The following is a 9,547-nucleotide window of genomic DNA, read 5'->3' on the forward strand; positions in this document are numbered from 1 at the left end:
TCGCAAAGTATTGGAAGACACAAGAGCTACCCACCCGGGAAGAATGGTAGATGAAACTGATGGACTACATGGAAATGGCGGAAATGACTGGCAGAATCCGAGACCAGGGAGAAGAGTTGATGGAAGAAGATTGGAAAAAATTCAAAGTATATTTACAGAAATATTGCAAAATTAATGAATGTTAGAGGAATATTGGAATGAAATTATAAGGTTTTAGCAGAAGTGTTATTAAGAATTACATGAATATTAATTGTTAATGGGATAAAGTGGAAAATTCAAAGTTAAAATGTGTTAGGATAAATTACAGAACAAAAACTGAAGAAGAGGGGAAGGATTTGTTGAACCAGCAATTCGAACTAGAATACAAAAAAGGGAGGTGTGAGGAAGTCGAGGAAATAAGCAAATGAAAGATATAGATATAAAATGTGGATGTGTGTTTAAATGTTTTTGTTTTCTTTATGTTGTATTGTTGTACTGTATTCTTTTTATTGTTGATGTATTGTTTGTTGAATTTATGTATTGTTTTTCTTTATTGTTGTTCTTTTCATAATTATAAAATATTCAATAAATATTATTTTTTTTTTTTAAAAGGAAGTCCAGAGAGGGGTCCCTAAGACTGTTGGGCGATGCCTTGTAGGCCTCCGTCCAGCAACTCCTGCAGCCAAGCTGGTGCCCAACGTCCTGCTCTGGTTTCATTTGGGCCACACCAGCAAAGCCAAGACGGGGGTCTTGTCATCTGGGCAGCTCAGGACCCCCAGACACACCGCCCAGGCTTGCACCCCAGGGAGGCCACTTTGGTGCTGTCAACACAGAGGTTTGACCTTACCCCAGGAGGCGAACTCCACTGTCTTTCGAGACAGGCAGACGCCAGCAACAAATTGTCTGCATCTATATTGTTAACCGCTTCGATTTTTTAAAAATGAAGTTGTGCTACGCAAGTATTCTTAGAAATGAGCTAAATATTAAAAGCGGCTTTGCTAAATCTTATGTTTTATTATTCCGTTCAAAGCAAACAAACAAAAGTTGTTCCCCCCACATCTGCCTTCTTTTACCCTTATCAAGTTTGTCAGCTTAAACCATAAATGGCATATTTCCCAAACTTCCGATGACCAAGAATCTACGGAGGGTGTGGGGGGGGTGCATTTTTAAAATCACCATCTTAACTGCTGTTAATGCATGAGCTACTATTTCCATGTCCTACTCCCAATATTGTGTCCTTAAGGCAGGGGCCCGGAACTTCAGGCCCCCCCAAAAGGGTAAAGGGACCCCTGACTGTTAGGTCCAGTTGTGGCCGACTCTGGGGTTGCAGCGCTCATCTCGCTTTACTGGCCGAGGGAGCCGGCGTACTGTTCCGGGTCATGTGGCCAGCATGACTGAGCCGCTTCTGGTGAACCAGAGCAGCGCACGGAAACGCCGTTTACCTTCCCGCCGGAGTGGTACCTAGTTATCTACTTGCACTAGTGTGCTTTCGAACTGCTAGGTTGGCAGGAGCAGGGACCGAGCAACGGGAGCTCACCTCGACACGGGGATTCGAACCACCGACCTTCTGATCGGCAAGTCCCAGGCTCAGTGGTTTAACCCACAGCACCACCCCCGGTCTCCAATCCTCTCCATGTGGCCCTCAGAGCTCTGCCCAGGCTACCCCTACTTCCTGTATAGCTGTCAACTTTCAGATTTGAAAATAAGGGATCAGCAGCCTCAAAAAGAAGGGATCAGCAGCCTCACCTGTCCCGGGGACAGTCTATAGGATATCTAACAATCCGGGATAGCAGCGGGAAACGGCGCTGGAATAAGGGAATTTCCCGCAAAAAAAGGGAAGGTTGACAGCTATGACCTCCTGTCATCAGTGCTGCTAAGTGCAGCCACCTGGCTGGATTACTGATCTTGCCTCTTGACTGTCTGGACAAAGAGGGGTCTGTGCAGGAACAAGACCACTGTACAAATGTAAGTATTTCCATCCATTGCTCCGCCCATTTTTGCCCCTGGCCCTGCCCACTGCTGCCATGTAGCCCCCCTGCCCCCCCCAGGCTGGAACTGAGGCCCCCAGGCTGGAAAAGCTTTCCCACTCCTGGCCTTCAGTTAGACAAACACTATCTTAGAAAAAAACTTAGGGATTCAAATATTCTAACGAGTAAATAGGAATACGTAGCGTCCCCAGGTGGTCACAGACTCTGTGAATTCTACAAGCCCTAATGACTGCCAAGAGATTGATACCGATGAACTGGAAGAATGAAGACAAGATTCCCCTTTCATCGATGGGCTGATAACAGTGATAACAATTGCAATGTACAAACAGATTGCCTGTAGGCGTAGACTTTGTTTGGACAAGTATACTGATATCTGGAAAGAGTTCAAACAGCAGGCAGAGGGCTCTTAGTAGCCATATTAGTAATCATGCATAGATTAGGATGATAAGAAGAAGAAGAAGAAGAAGAAGAAGAAGAAGAAGACGTAGGTGGCACTGTGGTCTAAACCACAGATCAGAAGGTTGGCGGTTCAAATCCCCATGACGGGGTGAGCTCCCGTTGCTTGGTCCCTGCTCCTGCCAACCTAGCAGTTTGAAAGCATGCCAGTGCAAGTAGATAAATAGGCACCGCTCCAGCGGGAAGATAAACGGCGTTTCCGTGCGCTGCTCTGGTTCACCAGAAGTGGTTTAGTCATGCCGGCCACATGACCCGGAAGCTGTATGCCGGCTCCCTCGGCCAGTAAAGCGAGATGAGCAACGCAACCCCAGAGTTGGTCACGACTAGACCTAATAGTCAGGGGTCCCTTTACCTTTACTTTTAATAATAATAATAATAAATTATATATTATATAATAACCTATAGCAATGTAATTTGCTTAATGTATCACACTGTGCTTTTTGCACATTCGTTTCCTTTCTCTTTCTCCCCCCCCCCACATTTTCTTTCATTTTCGTTTATCACTTTATTCCTTTATAAATGAAAATATTTAAATAAAATATCAATTTAACTATCCATAAAATAAAAAAATATCATTTTGAAAAACCTTCCCGCCTGGCTCACCTCGTTGGTGTTCCAGCGCAGTCGCTCCTTGGGCAAGGCGGGACACTTTGGAACGCATTCCACCAGCTTCTTGGGCAGGAAAACCTTCAGGTGGTGGTTGTTCTCTGGAAGGGGCGAGGCAGGCGGAGGGTGAGACCCACGCCGGGCAGGGCAAGGGGGTGGCGAGAGGGAAGGCAGGCTCCTGGGCTTCTCCGGGAGGGGGCAGGTGGGTGAGAGGTGTGGGGCCGCAGATCCCAGGGGAATCTGGTTGCCCCAGCGCCCAGCCTCCTGTTTCTGAATGTTCACCTCCACCCAAAACTCTTGCTGATAGGAACCCAGCAGGGGAGAGAAAAAAGAGCTAGGATAGAAGACCCTTTCACTCTAGTATGTTAAGGATGGCAGAATTCAGCGTGGCAGAATTCAGGTGTTCTGGGGCACAGAATTGCTGACGGCACCAGGCCATGATGGAAGGCTCTTCCAGGCTTTTTGTTGGCAGGGCGTCCTGTAGCCCTTGCAAATGTGCAGGTATGGGATGAGGAGTTTTAGGGTCCTCTTGCTAGTTTTGGAGAGGGACCTCACTTGCTCGCTTTAAAAAAAACCCCACGATTCGCCTTCTTGACCAGTGCTCCAAACCATGTGTGAATGCTAGTAATAAATACATATGGAACACACACACACACTCATGGAAAAACCCAACCAAAATATTCAACAGCCGATTTTAAATAAAATTTATAAAGCCCCAGGGCACTTGGTTGGCTGGCAAAAATTCCAGCCCAGAAGCACCTTCCTTGGTGATGTAGCCTGGTGACGAAAACGATGTCAAAGTGAGTGGCAAAACCACTAGGAAACAAAGCATGGGTGCCAGCACTGAAAAGGCCCTGCTGCTCTCCGGCCTGCATGGGAGGCAGGGGACGGTCTCTTCCACACAGGCCCTCGGGGAGATATAATTGGGGCAAGGGGCACAATCCAGACTTGGTGGGGAGGGCTCTATGAACAGGAAAGAGAGCCCAGGGAAGCATTGGGGAGCCAGGATTCCCGGGTCTCTTTGGAATGGGAGAAGGACAGAGGAAAGACACCCAACAACTCACCAGAGACCTCTGTGGCTTCCTTGTTCATCTTTAGAGCGTTGAGTGGCAACAGCGTTAGAGTTTTTTGCCTGGGGGGCTCAGATCAGGATGCGTGAGGACTGGGATCAGACCTGGGGAGGCAGCGGGTGGGGAGGTGGGTGTTTAAGAAGGCCGGGGTGCAGAGGCACAGAAGGCAGCCAACTACCCTCAGGGCCCACCCCCTGCCTATATGACCCACTTTACACCTGACGCATCCCCCACAGACCCCACACATCCCTCTCATCATCCAGGATCCGCTGGTTTTCTCCCCCCTTCTCCCCACCCCCTCCCCATACAGCACAAACAAGAACCCCCACCAACATTGGCTAGCTAGCACACTCATCCCAGAGATTATTTAACTGCGATTCCTGCGTTTCAGCGGGTAGGACTAGATGGCCCTTGGGGTCCCTTCCACAGCTACAATTCTATACCTCTGCATTCTCTAAAGAGACCCTCACAAGGACTACCAAGGGGTGGACTCCCCCCACTTTTCTACATCAAGCTTATTGCTGCCCTTTGCACCAATCCCAACCCAGGGGGTTGGGGCAACTGGAGGCAGTGGCGTAGCGTGGGGGGTGCAGGGGCGGCCGGCCGCACCTGGCGCAACATCTGGGGGTTAGGGTTAGGGGGCGCAAATCCACGGGTTAGGGGGCACAAATCCACGGGTTAGGGGGCGCAAATTACTTGCCTTGCCCCGGGTGCTGACAACCCACGCTACGCCACTGACTGGAGGCGCCCCTTCCTTGACCCCCTCCTCAAGCAGTCAAGTGAGATCACCCACAGCCAGCCCCCTGCCTCACCCAGACACCCCCTAAAACTGGGCTCCGGCTCTTCTGCCCCCCACAAACCCCAGCCTTTGTGCTCCAGGGACCATTTCAGAGCTGCACCCACGCAGGAGAATCTCGCCGTTCCCCCGCCCCAGCTGCCAAGCTCAGCCCCCCACATCCAGCCACCCCCTGGCCAAGCGCCCCACGTGGCTCCGGCCGGCCCCAGCCGCGCCCCCAGCCTCCCCCGCCGGTGGCCAAGAGACCACGCCTCCCGCCCCATCGCGTCCCCCGCCAGCCCCACACCTCGGTTACCCCCGCAACACCGCCCACCCCCGGCGCTCCATCCGCCCCATCGGCGGGCCGCCCCCCGCCCGCCTGTGGCCCTCCGGCCCCCGCCAGGCCCCGCGCGCAAGGCTGGCCCTCGGAGCTCTGGGCCAGCCCGGGCGCAGGGCGCATCCTTCGCTCCCGCGGAGCCTCCGGGGCGCACCTGCTGCTGCCGGGGCCGCCGCCGCCGCCTCCGCTGGTGCCCGAGCTCCGCCGCCGGCCGCCATTCTCCTCGCCAGCACCGGCTGCGGCTCGGCCCCTGCCTGCCTGCCTTCCTTCCCCTGCCCGAGAGGCGCGCTCCGCCCCGATCGCTGACAGCTCGCCGCGGCCCGGCAGCGTCTGAGCTCAGCGCGCAAGAGGAGGCGGAGGCGGAGGAGGCGGAGAGGAGCCGGAGGAGGAGGAGGCCGCCCGGGCCAAGGGGGCTCCGGAGGCGGAAGCCGGCGCGGGATCGGGCGCAGCTCGGCGCTGGGAACCGGGCGGAGAAATTTCCCACGCTTCCCGCTCCGCGTCCCGAGCTAAGAACAGCCACCCGGCGCTCCGAGCCAGGCGGGGCCGGATCCCCGCCCCACGGGCCGGGGGTCGGGCAGCCCAAGAGGCGCCCCCCCCGTCCCACACACCCTCAGCCCCCTAAGAACCCAGGCGCTCGCAAATGAGAAACGGGCCCAAACCAGGAAACAGCGGCTGAGTTTTCGCGCACAAGCGCCATCGTTCGTTGCAACATCCCCAGGCCTGGCGAGCCTGGCCGGAATCACAAAACGTTTCGCCCAAGAGCTTCGGTGAGTTTAGCCTGCGGGAGGACACTCGGTCCAGAAAGACAGAAGGCATCATGGAATGGGAGCGTTGGAAAGGACACCCAAAGGGCCATCTAGTCCAACCCCCCCTTGCAATGCAGGAATGTCGACTAAAGCATAGGACACTGAGGTCCAGCGCCGGTTCCCTCGCTGCGAGAAGCCAAGTTACAGGGAACCCGGTACAGGGCCTTCTCGGTGGTGGCACCCGCCCTGTGGAACGCCCTCCCACCAGATGTCAAAGAGAACAACAACTACCAGACTTTTAGAAGACATCTGAAGGCAGCCCTGTTTAGGGAAGCTTTTAATGTTTAATAGGTTATTGTATTTTAATATTCTGTTGGAAGCCGCCCAGAGTGGCTGGGGAAACCCAGCCGGATGGGCGGGGTATAAATAATAAATTATTATTATTATTATATTATCCCTGTACGAATTCCTGGAGGATAAAGGGTATCCTTGGCTGCTAGCCCCCATGGCTGTATCCTGCCTTCCCTCTCCGGGGGAGCATACCTTTGAATACCACGTCCTGGGCAGCATAGTTGTGCTCAGATTCTGCTTGTGGGTGTTTAGTGGGCACCTTGTTGGGCGCCGTGAGAACAGGGTGCCGGACTAGACGGGATCCAGCAGGGATCTTATAAGAAAAATGGCGAAACCCAGTCAGGCCTTGAACTAACCGAAACGTAACCATCTGTTATGATTATTATTTTGTCAAATTTGTACACCATCCGAAGATCACAACATAAAAGTACAAAAGGAAAACACAAAATGCATAATAAAACAAAACAAATATAATAAAACAAAAACAAACCAGTAACCTCATCCCCTTGCCGCCCACCAAACACATTTAAAAGGCCATGGATCTGCCCAAGGCCTGGTTGAAGAGGAATGTTTTTGTCTGGTGCCTCAAGGTGTATAATGAAGGTGCCAGGCGGACCTCCCTGGGCATCCCACAAATGGGGAGCCACTGCAGAGAAGGCCCCGTTCTCATGAGAAGGGCCTCAGTGGATGATCTCAGGTTCCCCAGAGGGTTCATATGGAGAGCGGTGGCCCTTGAGGTACAGCAGTCCTGAGCAGGCATGGCGAAACTTGGCCCTCCAGTTTTGGGACTACAACTCCCATCATCCCTAGCTAACAGGACAGGGATGGTCAAGGATGATGGGAACTGTAGTCCCCAAACAGCTTGAGGGCCGTATGGGGTCCTTGAGGTACCGCGGTCCTGAGCCATTTAAGGCTTGAAAGGTCGAAACCAGCACTTTGAAGGGGGAGCCAGTGCAGTCGGGCCAGGGTCGGTGTCATAGGATCAAACCCTCTTGCCCCGGTGTGCAACCTGGCCGCAAAATCCTGCAGCAGCTGAAGTTTCTGAACAGTCTTCAGAGGCAGCCCCACATGTAATGTGCTGCTGTAATCTAGTCTAGAGGTTACCAGAGCATAGGCAGAAGTTAGGCTGCCCATGTGCGGTTAGGGCAGGGGTCAGCAAACCTTTTCAGCAGGGGGCTGGTCCACTGTCCCTCAGACCTTGTGGGGGGCCAGACTATATTTGGGGGGGGGGAACGATGCAAGAGCACCACGAGCCCCGGTGACTGCTTACCTGTGTCTTGCGAGTGGCAGTGGGACGATGAGTGGCGCGCGAAAGGGCTCCAGAGAGGGGCTGCTTACTGCTGGCACCAACAAAGCCCAGTCGCCTTCCTTCTCTAGGCAGGGCGGGGAGAAGCCAGGAGGAGGGAGGGAGGAGGCACCGGCGCTGCCGTGGGAGGGAGAGGGAAAGAATGCGTGCGCTGGCGATCCAAGCAGTGATTCCCAGACCGTCCACGGGCCGGATCCAGAAGGCAATTGGGCCTGATCCAGCCACAGACCTTAGTTTGCCTACCCATGAGTTAGGGGCACAGCTGGGCCACCAGAAGAAGCTGAGGGAAGGCACGCCAGGTCTCCTGAGTCTCAAGCGACAGCAGTGGATCCAGAAGTATCCCAAAACTAGGCGCCCGCTCCTTCAGAGGCAGTGTAACCCCATCAGGAGCAGGCAACCTCCCCGCCATCCGGTTTGGGGAACCACCCACTAAGAGTGCCTCAGTTTTATCAGGATTGGGCTTTAGTTTATTGTAAAGGAGAGTTGTGTGTCATCAGCATATTGCTGACAATGTGGGGATGACCCCACTCAGCAGTTTCCTGTAGATGCTGAACGGCACAGGGGATAAAATCAAACCCTGAGGAACCCCACATTGAAGGCTGCGCAGGGCTGAAGAGCAGTCCCCAGGCATCACCCTCTGGAAATGACCAACCAAGGAGGACACCAGAGCCACTGCAAAGTCACTCCCCCTCCTTGACCCTCAAGTCTGCAACACCCCGAGATTCTACCTGCCCCCAACTTATTAAATCGTTCCGGGTTTTGCACAGCCTCTGTCACTCATTCCAATAGAGCCTCTGCTCATTATAGTCAAAGTTGGCACCGCCAACTCCATCTTTATTTATTCCCCATAGTCAGAGGCCAAGCTAGCTACTGTTCTGTATATGGCCATCAAGGCAGGAAGGCTGGCCTGGTGGTGTGCCTAGAGTAAGGCCCAGCAAGTGATTTGGGTAGGGGAACTGGATGGGGGGGGGCGGTGCAATGATTCTGGACCAGTGATAAGAAAGAGGAGCATGTACCCAACTGCTTGCTGTTGTCAAAGGGTTTGTGGGCTCACTTCTTTGTCCAGGAGCGGCACTGAAAGGGTTCCTGGGCATGGCAAGCTGCAGGGCAACACAGGAGCTGCATCTGAACGTGGGTTTGCACCTCTCTGCGTGGCTCGTGTAGGATTTGTTGGGGGAAAGATCTGAGCTGCACTTCCCACTAGGTTCCTTTTAGCCCTTGCTGAGCAGCTCAGTGGGCACACAGGTCTTCCCGGTTTGATCTCTTCCTTGTGCTCACATCTTTGCCGTGCTGAGACAGCAGCAACAGAACTCGGCTGCTTGTGTGTCCCAGCGCTGTCTCTCTTCTACTCAGCTGGTACCAAGCCAAACAGGTCTCTCGGTGCTCCCAGACTGTTGCTGTTTCTGGGTGGTATTCAGTCACATACCAGCAAATTCAGGCTGCACGACTGTAATTGGATGGGTGGAGTTGTGCAGTAAGCCTCTTCCCCCACCCTAAATTGGGCTTTTTGCGGCAAGGAAAGGGACGTCCATTAGCTTTGGCATACCGTCATCTGGCCTCCCCACAAAAAAACCAGAGGGAATGCTCATTAAATAGCCCCTAAAGGTAAAGGGACCCCTGACCGTTAGGTCCAGTTGCGGACGACTGTGGGGTTGCGGCGCTCATCTCGCTTTATTGGCCAAGGGAGCTGGTGTACAGCTTCCAGGTCATATAGCCAGCATGACTAAGCCGCTTCTGGCGAACCAGAGCAGCGCACGGAAACGCCGTTTACCTTCCCACCAGAGCGGTACCTATTTATCTACTTGCACTTTGACGTGCTTTCGAACTGCTAGGTTGGCAGAAGCATGGACTGAGCAACGGGAGCTCACCCCGTCACGGGGATTCGAACCACCGACCTTCTGATCGGCAAGTCCTAGGCTCTGTGGTTTAACCC

General features: G+C 53.5%; 1 protein-coding gene across 10 annotated transcripts in view; it reads right to left on the reverse strand.

Moving 5' to 3' along the window:
• The window catches only part of CAMTA2 (calmodulin binding transcription activator 2), a 60,934-nt gene extending 54,224 nt beyond the window's left edge, over positions 1 to 6,710 (reverse strand). For 5 of the 10 annotated variants that reach the window (XR_014504332.1, XR_014504333.1, XR_014504334.1 and 2 more), the window contains exons 1-3: positions 5,366 to 5,786; positions 4,094 to 4,203; positions 3,027 to 3,130 (exon numbers count right to left, since the gene is read on the reverse strand). Coding sequence is in view for 3 of the 10 variants with exons in the window: in XM_083410042.1 (XP_083266168.1) it covers positions 3,027 to 3,130; positions 4,094 to 4,121 (132 nt within the window). In the remaining 7 variants the exon portion in view is untranslated. Of the gene's footprint in view, positions 1 to 3,026; positions 3,131 to 4,093; positions 4,204 to 5,365; positions 5,794 to 6,664 lie in introns of those variants that run through there. The other 5 variants (XR_014504335.1, XM_083410041.1, XR_014504329.1 and 2 more) reach the window with 4 other exon arrangements.
• Positions 6,711 to 9,547: the final 2,837 nt, after the last annotated feature.

Source organism: Podarcis tiliguerta (assembly GCF_965153285.1).
Source record: "Podarcis tiliguerta genome assembly, chromosome: 13".
NCBI lineage: Eukaryota > Metazoa > Chordata > Lepidosauria > Squamata > Lacertidae > Podarcis > Podarcis tiliguerta.